This window comes from Corvus kubaryi, unplaced genomic scaffold (assembly GCF_017639235.1).
Source record: "Corvus kubaryi isolate FWS band 111438036 unplaced genomic scaffold, C.kubaryi_AGA036_p1.0 37249, whole genome shotgun sequence".
NCBI lineage: Eukaryota > Metazoa > Chordata > Aves > Passeriformes > Corvidae > Corvus > Corvus kubaryi.
The window spans coordinates 5,352,710-5,371,878 of NW_024581072.1; the positions used below are offsets into that span (position 1 = coordinate 5,352,710).

General features: G+C 41.2%; 1 protein-coding gene and 1 long non-coding RNA gene across 3 annotated transcripts in view; both read left to right on the top strand.

The window, feature by feature from the left end:
• Nucleotides 1–4,026, top strand: part of LOC121662422 — a 30,614-nt gene extending 26,588 nt beyond the window's left edge. The window contains exons 3-4 of the long non-coding RNA XR_006015288.1: nucleotides 2,456–2,554; nucleotides 3,993–4,026. This is a non-coding gene — a long non-coding RNA (uncharacterized LOC121662422). The remainder of the gene's footprint in view (nucleotides 1–2,455; nucleotides 2,555–3,992) is intronic.
• An 11,749-nt stretch (nucleotides 4,027–15,775) lies between these two features.
• Nucleotides 15,776–19,169, top strand: part of LOC121662423 (methylthioadenosine phosphorylase) — a 32,779-nt gene continuing 29,385 nt past the window's right edge. Inside the window, exon 1 of one of the 2 annotated variants that reach the window (XM_042023557.1) lies at nucleotides 15,776–16,059. In XM_042023557.1, the coding sequence (XP_041879491.1) occupies nucleotides 16,027–16,059 (33 nt within the window). In that variant the 5' untranslated portion in view covers nucleotides 15,776–16,026. The other variant, XM_042023556.1, reaches the window with a different exon arrangement.

The window sequence follows — 19,169 nt, forward strand, 5'->3', positions numbered from 1 at the left end:
TACCAGTCTTTCACCACAGATAATTCTGAACATGTTGGTTATGTTAATATAAGTGAAGTTACATTAAGGTTTTATTGTGGGTCAGTGGTACTCTCTCCCCTGCTGTGAACAGAGACCCCTACAGACATTGAGTTTGCTCTTCCATATTTATATAAAGATTTTTTCTTTCTTCGATTCTTCCTGACATCATTTGCAATTTATAAAGTATGTATCTCCTTATGAGCTATGTGACATAGCATGGACTGTTTAAAGTGGGTGAAGTTTATTTTTTTGACTAAGTATTTACAGTAAATCTGATCCTACCTAAACGGTTGCTGACCTGGGGCTGAGCAGGGCAAAATGCCTACAAAAGAGTGCATAACTCAACAGGTTGGTTTTGCTAGGAGAGGAGATGGTTATTATTGAAGGTTCTGAGAAGGAGGACTCAGGTTGCAGGACCCCATCCTCGGGACACAGCTGATTGAGTTCACTGGTGCTTTTCCTCTCACCCAACCTGAACCCAGTGAGGCCAAGAGCACTTCAAGCCTGATTTCACCTACTTTTAGCTGGTGTTTTGTACGCACTACTGATATCTTCTAACAAAAACCCACACTTACTTGAATGGAAAATATCTTCCAGAGCATCTTATTAGGAGACAATACTTGAGCAACTGTTTCCCTGCATACGATCTTTCAGTATTCACATGTTCTTTTTCTTGTTGTTCCAAGACTGGAAATGAGTATCATCCCAAGCTGTAATTAGTAACGATCCCTCTGTGAAGCTAAGTACAATTTCTAGAAAAGCAGATGCATATTTACTGCCTACTAAAATATATTACATATATTGTATCTAATACATTATATTGTATCATACAATATATGTATGACACAATATATTGTATATACTTAATACAATGTATTGTATCTTTTTGCAGGTGTGTTTGTGTAAAGACATTGAGTTAATTTTTTCTTGCTAGTATTTCTTACGAAAATGTAAAATAAAGAACAGTAAATTTTCCCAAAACCTTTTTTTCCATCCCATTTCTGAAGAAACTGGTCCAGGCAGAACCTGTAATTTAGCTGTTGCATGGTTCCCATCACCTCTGAGTCATATTTCCAGGGGGCAGTACAGCTTGCATGATTGACTCCCTCCCTCTATAGCCTAGAAGTTTTTTAAGTAATGTTATGTCTCCTATCCCGTATCACAAAAACTCTTTTTTTTCCTGGGAAGCTGACGCCAAAAAAAATTGGTCCAAAAGAATCATCAAATTAAACATAAAATTGGTGAAAAAGGTAAAGTACCTTAACGTACATGAGAGTAGAAAGTTAAGCCTATCCTGAAATATATTCTCAATTAGATTTTGAACTGCACATATGCTTCAAACATTTGTTAGTTTAATAAGGTGCATTTGATGGAAGTAGACACTTTTTCAGCATGAGGAATTTGAACTTTTTTTCCTCTTTTCAGTTACAAAGCATTGTAGCATTACTATTTATTTACACTTGTGTAGAATTGTCTCCCTACAATAATAATTTCTTCTTTGGAACATTGCATTTGCATAGTGTTAAGTACATTCATTAATGTATGTATGTGCTCACGTTTCACAGAAGACATTAGCAGATCATTAATCATTTGCCTACACACTAATTTGGTGATTGAATTTATGACAGCCTTACCAGAATGAGCTGTCACACAGCATTAGTCACTTCTTTTGCATTACATTGGTGACAGAGGAAGCAGAACTTCTGAGAACTATCCAGAGCTCTATTAGAGGTGGCGGCATGTCTACATGTCTTTTAAATATCTCCAGGGATGGTGACTCAACCACTTTCTCTGTTCTGGCCTGTTCAAACACCTGACCACCCTTTCAGTAGAGAGATTTTTCCTTATATCCAACCTAAACATCCCCAGGTGAAACTTGAGGCCAGTTCCTCTCATCCTGTCACTTGTTACTTGGGAGAACAGACTGACCCCCCTCTCCCTACCACCTCCTTTCATGTAGTTGTACAGAGAGAGAGAAACTGTCCCATGAGCCTCTTTTTCTCCAGGCTAAACAACTCCAGCTCTCTCAGCTGTTCCTTATAATACTTGTACTCTAGAACCTTTAATGTGCTGGGTCTTAAATCTGAATTTGTTGGGAGTTTTTTAGAAAGATTTTTTATCCAGCACTTTATCATTTACTACACTCAATAACCTCTAACTTGTCAATAAACTGGATAAAGTCAGCATTATACCACTACTGATCCTCTTTTACCAATTTGTAAATAGGTCTCCACCAATATTTTCAACCCTTAATCACTGAAGCCTTGCTAACAAATCTTGGTAGTAACAACCATAGAGCTGTGTCATGTAGGACTTCCAGATCCTCCACATTTTCTTGAGCTTTATGCATTAATATGGAGGTAGCTTGTATTAATTGCACATTTTGCTTCCAGTAGTTTTACCATTCAATTATGATTATATTCTCCCTTTACAGATCTCAAGCTCCATCAATGCACTGACATATTTTCTGCCTGGAAAAGCCATTCCAGATTTGGACACAAAAGTGATCAGAGTATCAACTGGTAATTACGAGGTGAATGTTTTAAGTAAATTTATTGGGTTTGCATGGCCTGGTTTTGGTAGTGGGGCGGCTACACAGTTGGCTTCTGTGAGAAGCTGCTGGAAGCTTCTTCCATGTGCCAATCCCGGGTGGCTCCAAAAATCGACGTGCTGCTGGCCAAGGCTGGGCCAATTAGAAATTATGGTAATGCCTCTGTGATAACAGATTTAAGAAGAATTCGAAACTAAAAGGGGTTGTAGAGTTGTAATTGTAACTAGAGAAGAGTGGAGTGAGAACATGTGAGGAGAAAACTCTGCAGACACCAAGGTCAGTGGAGAAGAAGATGTAGGAGGTGCTTTGGGCACTGGAGCTGAGATTCTTCTGCAGGCTGTGGTGCAGACCATGCTGAGGCAGCTGTGGCCCTGCAGCCCATGGGGATCCATGGGGATGCAGAGATCCACTTGCAGCCACTGGGGGAGGTGCTCACACCAGAGCAGGTGGATGCCTGCAGGATGCTGTGACCCCGTGGGAGATCTGTGGAGAGACAGGCCCTGCTCCCAGGCTGGAGCAGCCTGTCCTTGACAGGCTGCACCCCCTGGAAGAGTGACCCACGCTGCAGCAGTTTGAGGGGGACTGGTGCCCATGGGATGGACTCACATTTCAGCAGGTCACAGGGAACTGTTGTTCGTGAGATGAAGCCACGTTGGAGAAGTTCATGGAGAACTGTCTCCTGTGGTAGGGACCCCATGGTGCAGTAAGGGAACGACTCCTCTCCCTGAGCAGTGGGAGAAGCCTCCTCAGGTGATGAGCTGACCAAATACAAAATATTTGAGTCAATTTCCTTTTATGGAACAGTTTACCTTAAAAAAAGCTTTCCTTAACTAGTTTTCTTTAGGAATTACTTTTCTCCTCATGCACAAAGTAACATTACACACATTTATGAATAATAGTAATTTCTTACATTTTACAACCTTTTATGAGGAAATACTAATTAATCAACCAAATAGCAACTACTCATTCTGTTTTACATTTTATTATGATGTTGCGACGCAGCTGACAGCAAATTGGAGAGATAGACAAAATATTTAAATGTGATATCAAATACACTTCTTCAGCCTAGCCAGAAAAGTTGCTCTGCAGTAACAAGAAGTATTTCCCAGGATGAAATAAGTCAGTCAAATGATTGCCAGGTAAATTTGCTGAAAATTTGTCAGGCAGTGAGTAGTTTATTTGGAATCAGTATGATCAAAAATCTACACAATATTACAGCAGAATCATGACGTTGCATGAAACAATACAAACTAAAATTTATTCCAGTGCATAATTTCTTGGAAAAAGCTTGTTGCACAAATGTATTTGCCACAGTATGGGAAATAGAGTAAGGCATAGTGACATCAAATTGTTATCAGAAAATCTGATTTTCTGGGGCATTTACTCTATTGTTGTTATTGTTGTTATTGTTGTTTTCCAGAAACCTCAAAATAAATGCAGAAGAATTCATGAGACAAATTGGAAAGACAGAATGAAATGAGCAAAACAGAAGCCTAAAAAAAAAGGAAAATGAAAAGGATGGTTTAACGCTGACATTATTTAATGGTCATCATAGTGGTGATGCTAGGTTGATGGTTGAACTTGCTGATCTCAGAGGTCTTTTCCAACCTTAATGATTATATGACTCTATAAAGATAGGAATACACGATCTGAGCTTTACAATGAAAGTGAAGAAAAAAAGTACAAAAAGTAATAAAATGTGCTAATAGAAAATAAAAAAGTAATGTGGTAAATCTGTACTTCTACTGCCCAAGGATACATTTTTCTCCTTAGACTGTGGTTTAAATCAATAAGAAAAAAATTGCCAGACTTTACATTTTATTTCATATTGTCCAGTCTTTACATCCTGCAGAGATGAAAAATATTATCACTGTTCAGAGAGGGTACAAGTTGCTCCTTTGGCCAGAGTGTAACTAACTAAAAAAAAAGTAGACATCTGAGCAGCAGAAACACTGAAGACTGGTTTTCCATACATTTCAGAAGGATTTTTTTATTTAACAATAAAACAAGAGTGATTTAGCCTTCTCCTTTGGAAGAAGATGTCAGAAAGAATTGTTTATTAACTGGCTCTCCCTATTCTACCCAGCCACATGTTTTCACAAGTCTCAAAGGAACCAGTATCTTTGAGACTTCTCTCCCTCTTGGATTGGAATGACATTGGACAGTAATGTAAAAAGTCAGTAAGAGGAGGTGAGAAAGAAGGGTGCAGATAAACAGAGAGGCATAATGGTCGAATATGTCCAATTCTCCCCAGGAAAATCCTCTAAAATAACTATGTGGAGCAATACTTAATATTTTCCTAACCCCATATGTCTCCTTGTTCTACTTTGTAGAGAAATGTAAAGACCAAAAGCTATTGAATGGTACATTTGTCTGTAAGGATCACAAGCCTCTTTCTTTTCTCTCTCTGTACTAAGTGGAAAGATCCTTTCACACGGAACCAGCACATGCTCTGTTTCCATAGGTCTTGTCATCTTCTGCTGCAGTCCGGGACATCAGAGCACATGCAATGCAGAGCATGAACTCATACCAAGAATACTTTGCTTTCTTTTCAATTTCTTACTGACTTAGAGAGATAACTAAACAGAAATTTCCCCTAACAAGAATATCAGCTGAAAAAGAAATTAGATAATTAGGTCAAAGCAGCTCAGCATGTTAGCTGTGTATTCTGGTTTGCTTCCTGTTTTTCTTCCCTTCCACAGCCAGTATCTTTCTCTTATATAACAAGCTATTATTATTAGGCTAACTTCACTCAAAAGTCTATGACTCAGCTATTAATAATACTAAAGATAAAGGAGTACTTACTGCTGGCTTTCAGAAGAATTTTAACTTATTCTGTCCTCACTGAATCAGGAGTTCTCTGCCAAGAGCTTTTGAAATCCTCCACTTCTGCCATTTGAACTTGTGCCTTTTTCACAATAGTAAGTGGCACATTCAGACCCTCAGTATGTACACCTACACACCATGTCCTGACTGCTCACGCATCAATTTACATTTACTTTGTTATTCTGCCAACCTTTCTTAATTCTACCAGTCATCCTTCCTTTCTGCAATTCAAATGAGTCATGGAATCCTTCGATCTGTTATAGCGTAAGAACTTTTCCTACATTCTTGTTGAAAATGGTTTCCTGAGAGCCTCACTACAGGCAGTGACTTTAAATACTTTCTAAATAAGGTCTTGAGAATTATTTCTGTAGAGGTATCTCCATTTAGCAGCTGAAGTACCCTAGCTCCATAATGCATCCTCCAACAATGTTTTTGAGTTTTAGCTACTACCGTAATTGATAAAATGTGGCATATCCTGTTTTAGGACTGGGAGAAATGATCTTTAACCACATGGTCCCTTAGACTGTAAAGCTCTGTATTTGGTTTGGCAGAGGTGGAGTATATTTTCCCACAGCAGCCCTCACAGTGTTGTGCTTTGCAGTAGTGGCTGGTAAGGTGTTGACAACACAGCAGTGCCTTGGCCGCTGCTGAGCAGTGCTGGCACAGCACCAGCCTCTCTTTTCACCAGTAGGCTGGGATGGGCAAGATCTTGGGAGGGGACAGATCCAGGACAGCTGACCCAAACTAGCCAAAACAATATTTCATATCATATTAGGTCGGGTCAGCAATATAAGCTAAGGGAAAGGAGGAGGAAAGCAGGGCGGTGTAAGAGACGGTCCGAAGATCCCTCATCTGCCTCACAATCATCGCCAAGGACAGAGACTGAACACAGGAGTACTGGCCTGGCTGAGGTGGGATGTCTGCCAAGTGTTGCCTATGGGTGTGCCCACTGGGAACTGGTACGCATTCCTGAGGAAATTAGTGCAGGTCACAATGGACTGCGCCATTCTTGCTGCCCAGGCGGGAAGGACTGCGCTGAAGCGGAAAGGAATGACCTGTCCTGTACACCTCTCCGGTACACCTGTCTTGTACGTCTGTCCTGTACCTGCTTCCCAAAGCAACGGACCCCATAACAACGGCTGTAGATTTCCCAACCTCTTGGCCAGTTGCCCCTCGCTTCTGAAAAGGACTATAAAGGGACTTTATAACTTGAAATAACCGAGCCTGAGATCTCCCCACAGAAAGAAGACGAATCTATTGGCGGAAGACCACGAGGACTTTGTCTCATCTGTTGGTAGCTATTGCCCCCTCTTTTTCCTTCCTCTCTACTTTGTTTGTCTTTCTCTCTCTCTCTCTTACTCTCTTCTACTGCATTACTGTGTTGTGAGCACTTAATAAAGGTGCACTGTTCTGATTAAAACTGAAATCTCTTGTGTCCTTTTACACTCTGAGATCGATAAACGAACCATCACGACCCCCGCTTGCATATGCGGATCGTAACAGGGGGTGCTGAGGGGGGGAGGGGTAGGTGGGTGGGACAGGACATTTGTTATTATGATGTTTGTCTTCCATAGCAATCGCACATACAGAAACTTTACTTCCCAGGAAGTGGCTGGACATCACCTGCTGATGGGAAGTAGAGAATAAATCCATTGTTTTCCTCTGCTTCCACATGCAGCCTTTGTTTTTGCTTTATTAAACTGCCTTATTCTTGACCCATGTGTTTTTTCCATCTTATTTTCTCCCCTCCCCCAGTCCTCCTGAGGAAGGAAGTAAAAGTGGCTTGGCAAGCACCTGGCATCCACCTGGGTTCAACCCACCACAAACTCTTAATTTTGCACAAATTCTAACCACAGGCCTTCTGTGAGCATACCTAAAGGGGGCTGCAATATGTTTCTGCATTGTTTCCTTCTAGACCTCTGCTTTTCCTCATGACAGGACTATTAACACACAAATCTTCTTTATGGCTGCAGCATTGTACACAGGTAACAGCTTTTCAGTTTGCTAAAGCTTGTTAAACTCAAATGGTCATTCATTACAGTAGCAAAACACACCAGTCACCACAGGATAACCCTGTCCCTTTCTTCATCTAAAGATTTGTATTAATTACTTAGAAAAAGAAAATTATCTTGTTAAATAAATATACTCCTATTACATGAGAAAACAGGAAAAAAGTTTTTAGTAGCACGGTGGTGATTTCACAGGGCTCAGAAATCTGTTAAGCAATTCATCCACATGGGGATTTTTAGGCTCCTATTTCATTCAAGCAGATTAACTCTAGAGATAGTCACAGTCTTCTGCTGCTTCCCTTCTGCTTTCCACAGTCATTTGAGAATTCTCTGAAGTAACTGAAATTTAAATCTGTCTTATGCTTTGTCCCAAGCAAAGTTGGGGAAGGCTTGGCAAAGCCCTCTTCTTGAGAACGGAGGGGTGCAGGTGGTTGAGCTGATAGGGGTGTGGGGGGACAATGAGTGCACAGCAGCATCAGGATGAATTCTTAACTCAAAATTAGTTCAAAACTAGGATTTGGACAACTACAGCTTGTCATTGCTTAAGGAAGCTTCCTGTCTGTAACTTAGTCTGGCTCAGTGGAAGAAGCATAGGATTGGAAGAGGTGAGACATGGGACTCTGTTTCTGCATTTTCATTGCTCAAGTATCTTCAATTGCTTCTGTCTCTCCTCTCTGCCCATTTGGATCTCCATAAACAGTAAGCTCTTTGAAGCAGAGACCATATCAACACATGCTGCGCAGTTACAAGTCACTGTCTTAACACTTTTGCTCATCTACACTAAAGATTTTACCTTTCAAAGATACATTGGTGGCTACAGCACGGCACACTTTCAGAAGTGAAACTCCCTGCACGTTAATACTCTTGTTAATCATGTTCAACTTATTTTAGCAGCTAAAAAAAACAGCAGGAAAGAATGTTGATCCCAAGAATCCTGACTTTTACTTTATAGCTGTCTCTTAAATCTTGCTCAAAGACAAATAGTGGAAATTAGATGGATTTTCTTCATAGACAGAATTTCAGCTGCTGAAAACTACTTCTGTCACATGAGCATTTGATGGATGTTAAATACACTCAGTGCAGACAGCTCAGTGTGCAAGCACCAGTGGAGGCTAAAGATTGAGCTTTGCCAGGACAAGAGCCCAAGCCTGAGCACAAGGCTGTGAACTGCCAACCCTTTGCACAACTAAGGGCACAGGGACCTGTGGCACCAGCCAGGTGACTGGACACTGAGACAGAGCAGGAGCCGAGGGCTCTGGATGAAAAGGGAGACTTTGGCGCACTTAGACTGTGAAGGTTTAAAAGCCATGGGGTTCCTTTGTTCAGGGTCCCTCCTCGGAGGCACCAGCTCAAGTTGTTATCTTGTTATTTAGTTATCACACCAAAACTATTTTAAGGATCTAGACATCTGAGACTTTGTTATGGGAAACTTGGGGTTGAGCCGGTGAGGAATCCTGGTCTGACAGTGAATGCGGGGGTGGTGTAGCTGTGAAGGGGCTTCAGTCCCAGTTCAGGTGGTGTGAATGTGACTGCCAGAGTGGCTTCTGGGTGGTTGGACAGGGAAGCTTCCTTAGCATGGAGATTCCCTGTTACAATCAAAGAGGTTTTTTCCCTGTGCCCTGAAACTGGATGAGACTCAGATGCCTGGGCAGTGATGTCTCTGGATGCACCTCAGTGTTTGATTGAGAACCAGAGAATTCTCCTGAGAAATTATTTTGGGAAATCTTTTCCCTTCTCTCTGCTGATGTGCAGACCATGGAAGAACTACTTGATGCGGTAGCATGGCTCTCCTGCTCAGGTTTGCCAAATGACGCACACCGTAACAGGGACAACATGAAACTTATTCCTGATATCTCTCTTGACATTTGGGGTACTTTGATCTCACTACAAGGTGTGCAGCTCTCTCCATGAACTGATCACCATTTAGAGACCTGAGCACCAGCTGAGTTCTTCAGTATTTTGACACACTCTTTTTTCTATCAACCCTTTAGCCTATCATTCATAAGTAGTTTTACCATCTCATTTGGGTCTTGTTAGGAGAGGCGTTTTTAAAATGCTGTATGTTTCTAAATTACAATAAGATGAATGCCACACACAACAGATACCAGCAGACATCAACTCATTGTTCAAAGCATTATCCCTTTACTCAGCTAGAAAGTAATATGTCCTCTGATCGGGGGATTTATTTTACTCCTCTTACGACGCTAGGTCAACTTAGATCAACTAAAATATTAGGTATAAAGTTCTAAATACCTCTTTAGCTTCCTTCCAAGTATTTTGCAACACTTAGCTTAAATTAAACTGTACTTTAAGCTGTCACCTTCTCATCTCAAACATCCTTTATTATTTTGGAAGACGGTAATATAAATAAGATGTAAAAAACACCTCTTTTTCATTTAACATGCAAAAAACTAATATTTAATTGTTCTTTAAACCTGAATGATGAGCTAGAAGATGACATACACCACGGTTTAACCAACATTGCCACACAGGCTACAAAGAAGCCACCCACACAATAGAAAGGAGCTATTCTGCTGCAAGAGGTAAATCACATTGCTGAAGGACATAACCTGCACCTGCAACGGACACACGTGTTAAGAGTGTTGTGGGTTTTATTTGGCACAGCACCACTACATGTTGGCTAGAAGCACCAGCAAACCTCGGAACAAAGCATTAAATGCTCGGAACATATTTACCTCCACAAAGGACCTGCTGGACCAGGGATCTAACCATAGGGAAATGCTACTGCAAGCCCACTAAATGAGAGCAGGCAGAGGCATGAGAAAGGTGAAGATCTGGTCCTGTTCCCGCTACTCACCATCCAGAGCACGGCAGTGTGGGATGGGCATGTAATAACTGAAGGATGCACTAGGGCAGCAGTGAGTACCTGCATGCCCACGGCCAGGGGGAAGCAGGGAGGCAGTCTGTGTCACATGCCTCTGAGTCACCGCACCTCCTAGGCCAGTCCCCTGGGAAGCAGTTTACAATTACCAGGACCTAACTTTTAGTCATCAAGAACATACAGAAGTGATGCCTGAGCAGAGCCAAGGAAGGCACCTGAAGTCAAGATGCAGTTGAAGACGGGTTATGGGTAAACAAAATCCAGATGGAGTTTGAATAACTATACCTCAGCACAAACCAATGAAATATTTAGGCCACTCTTTTTCATTCTTCTCCTTTTAATGCTTTTGTGGTGGGAGCTAAGCTGATGTGTATGTCACAAAAAATACTGGAAGTAGAAGCATGTGGTCGAGTAGCAAGTTCCAGCAGAGCCACATGGGGAGGCAGCTTTTACTCTAGCTCCCCAGATTAGTTTTATAAGCATTTCTATGCACAGGTGATATGGATGCACTCAGATACTTCATGCACAAAACGAATTAACTGGTATGTGGAACATATTCGAGAGAATCACTCGCATCTTAACACTAGCAGACCAGTGCAGCTATTAATTACAATAATGCTCATATTCTGTAACCATTTCCCACATGATCTGAGGTTCCCTTTTCTCTGTAGCACCACTGAATATAATGGGGACTTCGAGTCCGTACATTACATTCAGGAAGAAAAGTATGACTGCATAATTGAAGTATGGATTATATTTTCTGAACTAACTTATGTCAGTAATGTCAAAAGTCAACTTTATGAACTTCACTGTCTTACCTTGAAGATTTTACATACCTGAATTCACAGTGTGTTTCTTTGCACAGAAGCTTTCAGAGTTATTTTATCAGTAAATTATCTGTAAGATGAAAAATTCTCTTTTGTAAATGGCGGAGTTGCTCTGTCTGTGGACTGCGCAACCTTCATTGAATTAAGGTTCTTTAGTGCACAAGAAGCACCTCACAGCTTTAAAGACGATGAGGTCAGCTTCTTCATGGTTCCTTCTTGAGAAAAAAATCATGCTAGAGAAGTAATTTTCCAGTGTTTGTTTTGCTAAAATGGTCTCTTCAAGATACTTCCACTTATTTCAAATTAAGGAAAACCCAGCTGCTCATACAAACTACAAATAGATTACAAATCACAAACAGATGGATCAATGCAAAGTGTTACAGTCTCACATCACAGTCAGTGTAAAGACAGATGTCTTCAGCTACTGATAAAGGTCTTTTGAATTTCTTTGGTTAGCCTTTTGCTGGCAAGCTTTTGAGGGTTCACAGACCTCTCTGCTCCATGAGACATATGTAGAAGCAATAAACTAGTAGTTCAGATAGTGGATCACAATAAAGACTTGGAACTTAGGTTTTCAAATATTCCTGAACCTGACTCAGATACTTACATATGGTAGTCCTTAAGCTAATTTACACTTTAAAAGTTTTTTGTCCTAACACCAAACACAGAAATTATTTTTTCTTTGAAGTCAGTTGAAATCATAAATCATTATTCTGGGGACAGGGACCAGATAATTGTTTCCAGTATACAGGAGCAAAGATGAAATTAACATGGAATGTGAAAGAGAAAGCTAGTTTCACAGCAAGAGCAAATGGCAAATACAGGCTTCCTTTTTGGGTCAAATTTTGTCTGATACAGAAGGACACAGAGGATACTCTTCCTTTAAGGTGTGCAACACTCCATCACTATTGAAAAAATGTTGCGAACTGGTAGGGCAGAAATAACAAAGTCTATAAGCAGTAGAGCATAATGGGAACTCTTGACAGTGAGATCGGCATGAATAAACAGAGAAGGTAAACTGGACTTGACTGAGGCTTTATTTTCCCTTCTTGCATGAAAATACTGTTTCTTTGAAGTAACATTAGCACAAGCAATTCAAAGCTCAGCTGTGTGTACACAGCATTATTTCTTTACAGCAACTTTTGTTGTAACAAAAAAGTAAGACCTTTTGCCTTGATACAGCGCTTTTCACTTTCAAAGCATTCTCACAAATACATTCTAGCTAATCTGAACACTTCTTAACACAGTTAAGATTCTGACTACAATTCACAATTCTGACTACAGGAGGGACAGGGTTTAAATTACTTACATGCATGAAAATACTTGATGTCTGAAGAAGGATTAAAACTCAAAGGTCACTACGTCCTAATATAGACCTTTCCTCAACTTTGATTTGTACTGTGAAGAATTATCTTCTCATACACAGATTGTTTTCTATAATTAACTAAATAATATACCTTTTTTGTAATTAAAGGTTTCTTACACTAACAATAATGTTTCTGTTCATTTGACCAGTATTTCCAAGCTCTGTCAGTCACATGACCAAAACCACTAAGATAATTTTGGGGAACTTGTCAGATCTTCCCAGACTTCTAAAGACTTTCAGGGTTTTCAGGTATTGACTACATGTGGACTTCCACAAAAATTCCCTTGACATACGAAAAATAACTTTATATTTAAGTTTGAAAGGCCTGTTACATAAACTACATATTCTCATCTAAAGGTTCTTCTGTATTTTTTGAATGCTGTAAGGTGTAAATGAGACAATTTTTACTTATTATTTTAACTTCAGCTAAGGAAACACTGTCCATGAGACACAGCCAAGAGAAATACTGAGAAATCAAAGCAGAGAGATTTCAAGTAATTGTGCATTTATTTTATTTTTGAAAAAATGAAACATCAGTAAACTGTCCATTTTTATTCAGATAAATGGATTTACAGTTCATCATTTGGAATATGAAGTACAAAGAGCAATCTCTAAGAAAATACAAAGCTATCACTTTATTTGAAGGTTTTCTGTTCTGTAATGTCACAAATGGAATTGTGAACTGAAATTGCAACCTCTCTAGTAATGCTGTAACAAGTATTTTTTTAATAGTTTATGTTCATTGTGTTTTCCTGAACATTTTGGTTTTGTTGGGATGGTGTTCAATTACCTGCTTCCAATTTCAAATGGCAGCTGTAGAAAGCTGACTACTCACAATGATAAGTGTGGTGTTAAAGATTTCTGGATTACAGTTTCCTGATGAACAGTAGTCACTGAACTGGATTCCACCTTTAAATCCTAGAACAGTATTTTAACTTTAAGGTATTCAAAACCAAGATATCAAAAGCATATGGTGTACAGAAATGAAAGCATTTTAAATGTTCACTTCACAAAGCACTGTTTCTTACCTGTTACTAATCAGTTAAATAATTTTGAAGGCTTAAACACATGTATGCCTTAACTTAGGTTGTAAGATGATACAAGTAATGGGAACTCACTAACTGTTCATAAACACCTCAATTGAAGATGTGCAGAATTTCATATTGATACAGGTTTTCCTTCTAGTAAACTGCTGAACTGAAATTCATGTGGTATTAAATGTGGAAAGGTACTTCAAGAGCAGAGTTTATTAGCTCCTTTTCTGATTCTGAGTCTAAGCTGTCCATCCATTGTCTGGACTGTGCCAAAACAGTTGCTCAGACTAGCCCTCTTCAGAAACTCCATCTAATGAAGCTTCTTTTGAGCTTCCAGCTCAACATTTCTTCAAGTATCTATGTCAGTAACAATCCAACATGAGCAGTCTTTTCTGCTTGCTGTTCTATGTTCAGATTTAATGTAGATATATGGGCAGCATTATGCAGAGCAATATTCCTACAAAACACACAAAACATCAGAGAATCCACAGGTATGGAGCTGGGAGTAAGAATCAACTTTTGACTTCCAGTCCCTAAGAGTGCAAATAGTGAATACTTCAATACTATTTAAGCAACATGAGCTCTCATATTCAAAAAGCAAATAGATTTCATGTAGTTGTGGTCAAAAATGAATACTGCAACACAACTGATACAGCTTTTTATAGCAATTCAGCAGAGGAAAATTGTAGAATTAAACAGAAAAAATTGCCAAGAATTACCCATTAAAAGATTCTGTACACCAAAAGCAGAACATATGCCTTCAACAGAAGAGAAGTACACAGTAAATTCCACTCTTGTTGTGGTATTATGGCTACACACGGAAGTCGTAAAAGTAGTTAGCTATGACTTCACCTGAAAAACTATAACTTCAACTGAAGAAGTTAACCTGTAACACCACTCATGCCCTTCTTTCTCTCTGTATTAAACCATGATTTTCCAAAGTAAATTTCTTATCACTATGGTCTACATTTTGACCTGCAGTAAGAAGGTTTCAGCCTTGGTGACAAATATCCCAGCACTGCACGAAGATTGCTAGCACACACTGAAGACAGTGCTTAAAAAGAAAGTTTAAAAGTGTTTTTAAAAAAAGGTGTTTAAAAAGTGTTTAAAGCTGCACAGAGAGCACATTCCAGCTGACGCACGAGTTCAGCACTAGCTGCTACTGCCTTAAGTAATCGGGAATATCCTTTTTCTTTTGGTACACAAAGAACTGCCTCAAGATCTTAGCAGTTAAAATGTACGACGTGTCCAGTGATGAATCTGAGCCTGCATTTACTAGCAGATTTATGACAGTTTTTTAACAGGCAGGTAGCACTGAGCGGCATGCGAGAATGGCATGTCTGGGTGGCCAATGCATCTCCAGTAGGTAAAGCTGCTTTAAAGAAAATATGTCAAACACTTTTACAAGCAAGTACTTCCAATTAACAAGATAATGGCTATTTTTGAAAGCTCTACATTCGATATAAATATACATATAATATTTGTAACTACCTAGAGAAATAAAATGCATAAATATATAAAACCTACTGATGTTTCTCAAAATATAGGATTATGTTATGGTAAAACAAATGTTCTTCCTAAATTTATGGACATATAGCAACAAGAAAAATACCACAGACAGAAAAATTTTAATTATTAGTACATAATAAAAGTGCTTACCTTTTTCTATCACTTGAAGCTCTATTTAGCTTGGAGAGCTAAACACGTGTAAACATTCTATGTTTACTTCAGAAAGATTTTTCTTTTTTGCAAAACATGCTCCTATTTGTTCTCAGACATATTTTTGGATATTGAAAAGACAACCCTTAACTTAGAGCACATTAAAAGTCTAAATTAATTAGGTTTTTTTTTTTTTTAATTTAAAAGAAACTTCTTCCACTTCATTAAGAGTAGGAATACAGTAGGAATTTTCATGTAGGTTAGAGCTAGAATTTTGGTCTCATTTTGCCATTTCTGGCACTCCACGACTAATAAGCACCTTTTCGCTTCATGTTACTGTTTTATAGGATGCTTCAGGGATTTTGTGGTGCAGTTTAGATCCATCTCTGCTGGCAAATTCAAGGATTTGAAAGGGGGGGGAAGTCAAATAAACCGCTGTCTTTCCAGGAATATGGAAAGGTGGTCTGCCTGAAATATAAACCCTCTGAAAGTTAAGTTTTCAGGAAGACCGAGCCAGTGCTTAGCAATCTAAGCACACAGTTGCACCTTTAAGCAGACAAATTACTTCAATCACACCCACCGCAGCACCGCTCCTGTTCCACGCAGCGGAAACTCCGAGAGTCGCAGGTGAGCGTGCAGGTCGGAAGGATTAAGAAGCAAGCAAGACGGGCGCCCTGCTTGCGAATCAAGCGGCATTTAAGCACGCAGGGCTCTCATTCACCTCAGGGTCCGGGTGCTCCCCGGGCGCTCCGAGACCCCGGCCCGGGGCTCCCCGGCCCGCGCCGCTCGCGGGCCACAGCGCGGGTGGGTACTGCCCCCTGGCGGCCTGAAGCGCCCTCCCGCGGCGGGCGGAGCGCGGCCCCCGCGGCGCCGCCCCGCCCTCCCGCCAGCATGGCCGCCGTCGCCGCCTCGGTGCCCGTGAAGGTAAGTGCGCCTCTGCCCAGCCGCACCTCAGGAGGGAGGAGGCGGCGTTCACCGCCGCCCGCAAACCCTCCCCGCTTGTCGCCTCCAGTCCCCGCCTCGGGACGGCTGCGGGAGCGGGATGGCGCGGCCTACACCGCTGCCCTCCCGGCGCTGCCGAGCGCATGCTGGGAAGCGCTGCCTTCCTTCCTTTCTCTCCTTCCTTCCTTTCTCGCTGCCTCCGTCCTGCCCGCTGTGCCCTTCCCTGCTTCCTGCCGCCTTCCCACCTTCCCCTGCGCCGCCTGCCGGGAGCGGGCCCGGTAGCGCAGCGGTGCCGCTGTGGGCGGTGGCGCCCGCCCGCGCGCTCCCTCGCCGAGGCCCGCGCAGGGGCTCCCGCGGCCGTCCCGGAAGAGACGGGGTTTTTGATTTTTGGGGTTGGGGTTTTTTGTTTGTTTGGGGTTGGGGTGTTTTGTTTGTTTGTTTGTTGTTTTGGGGGTTTCCGGTGGGTTTTTTTTTGGGGGGGGGGTTGGTGTTTTTTGGGGTGTTTGGTTTGATGGGCTTTTTTTTTGTTTTTGTTGTGGGGTTTTTGTTTGTTTGGTTTTGGTGTTTTGTTTTGTTTTTAGGGTTTTTTTTTTTTGGGGGGGGGTAGGTTTTTTGTTGTTAGTGGTGGTGGGGGTTTTTTTCAATCCGGAGAAATCTCCTTTTCCGGGTATCCGACCCGGGTGTGGGGGGTTTGTCAGTGAGAGGGACCGTGACGGATCTGTAACCGCGTGCTGTGTTTGTGCACGGAACTCTAAGCTTTGGCGGAAGTGAACAGTGCAAAACTTCCCCTCTAAGACTTGTCTCCTGTGTGCTTGAAAAGCTGCTCAGAGCGGTGATGGCACCAGGGGCAAGCAGGCCAGTGGTCAGGCAGAAACTTGGGTTTTTACAAACTACGCATTATTTTTTCTGCGGTGAAGTAACTCATGGTTGTTTTGGTGTGTAGAAAACAGTTACAACCTGTCTTCAATGTACAGGTTTATTGTACTAAGCATAAATTATACACAACTTGATGTTTATCTCCTTTTAAGCAAAATTATTTGTAATGCCATCCTCACCCCTTTCTCAGTATCCCCAAAACAGAAGAGAGGAGTACAGAAGGGTTTGTTGGTGATTAGTTGTCAAAAGGACCCATAGGTGATCATGACATGTACTAGTGTTTAAGACCCTCAGACAGACAAGTGTAGGCTGTTATTGCACTGACACCTCTATGCCTTTGGCTTAAACCTACTTGGGGAAGTTCACCAAACACCAGGTGAAGAAAGGCGCACACTTCAGTGTGATTGTTACTTGGAATCACACAGAGAAATGGGTTTGATCTTTGTAGTTACTGGTGTGATGACTGTTTGCTAGATTTCACTTCTGTTGCTCTTCATCCCAGTGTTTGAGATCAACTATATCATAGTAAAATAATTTGTGTTTCACTCTACTGCAGTGCCATTTTACTTGAGATTTAGTTCCAGATAACGTTCGATACAACCTCCATTAATTTTTACAGGTTATATCCTTTATATCCCTTTGTATGATGCAAAGTCTGGAATGGACAATACAGTTTTACATCTTTCCATTCTTGAGGTCGTTCCTAGATGTGAGGTCACTCGTCTGGCTTTTAAGGAAAGGTGAAACTGTTCTTCCTCATCACATTGTCCCTGTCTTCCCATACCTTCAGTGCCTGGTCTGGTGGGTGGGAGTAGAGCTGAGCTCCTCTGACAGGGTGTTGTGGTTTAGAAATGGTGCTCTCCAATTTAGTGCTCCCACTGAAACCACTCCAAACCCATCCTCTGCAGCAGAATGGAGGGGAGAGTTGCAGGCACAAAAGGTGAAGATTGTGGGTTGAGATAAGAAAAATTTACTGGAAACAATGAGATAAGAAAACAAACAGTAACAGCAACGATATAACAAAAGTATACAAGAGAGGCGAGCGGCTCATATGCAACTGCTCACCACTATGCAGAGCCCAAAAATAACCAATTGTCATGCTACCCTGACCCAGGACACCTTCCCCTGTTTCTGGAAAATGATACGAAGTGATATAAAATAACCTCCAGGTCGTAGTCATGGCCCTCCCAGGCTACTGCAAAAATTAATCCTGTCCTGGCCAGAACCAGGACGTAGGGTATCTCTCCCACTGAGCCTAGAGCATCTGCGTTCCTTTTGATAATTCACTACAAGGTTTGGAAAGCAGAATTTAGTATAGAATCAGATTTTTGTGTCTAGCTCCCAGATGCAGATAGTATTTCTGGAGATCCTGTAAACTAGGAGGAAAAATAATTGTCTGTCAGGTAAAATTAATTTTAGGATTAGAGCTGCCTGCTCTAAGTTGACCTTACAGGACTGTAGAAGCAGCTGCTTCAAAAATCCCTGCTAGCCTAACTTTCCTTCCACTGGAGTAGCTCTCCAGTGAATTTGAAGTGAGCCCAGCATTTCCCTACCCAGTGTTGCCTCAGGTGGCCTGAGGGTTGTCCAGACTGCCACTGAGGTAAGTTTGCAGTGGGTAAAAAGGCAGAAGCACACTCAACATAGTCTAGGTCTTCTGTGCTTTGGATTCTGTACCCTGGGAGCTGTGAGTATTTTGCAAGCTCACTGCAGTCTGCCATTTCTGACAGCAGGGTTATTTGGTGTAAAAGCCTCTCAGGAACTGTACAGTGCAGCCAAAGCACATGTTGATGCTGCTGCAGCAGCAGGATTATGGAGGCTGAGAGCAAATTTGAGAGCAACCACATGCTGCCACGGGCCATGCGTGCTGGTTTCTGTACAGGAAGTCTGTTACTGTGATGGAGCTGTGTGTTCATAATGACCTTAAAACATTGCAGTTCCAAAATAACTTTTAATGGCGTATATCTGGAGCTGTTCTCTCCAGCATTGCACTCTTTTCCTCAGTCCCAACAACTTTCACTTTGCTAGATGTAAAACTTCAGTTCCCTTTTGAATCTTAAGTCATAGGACACTAGTAAAACAGATGTTACACCAAGCTAAAATTAGTGAAGTTGCTGAAGGAACCCTTTTTTTTCCCTAGATTGAAAAAAACAAAAAAGGCGCCATTTTGGTCCTGTCTTCTGTTAATGTAGCAATCATCAGTGTTTACTGAATGTATG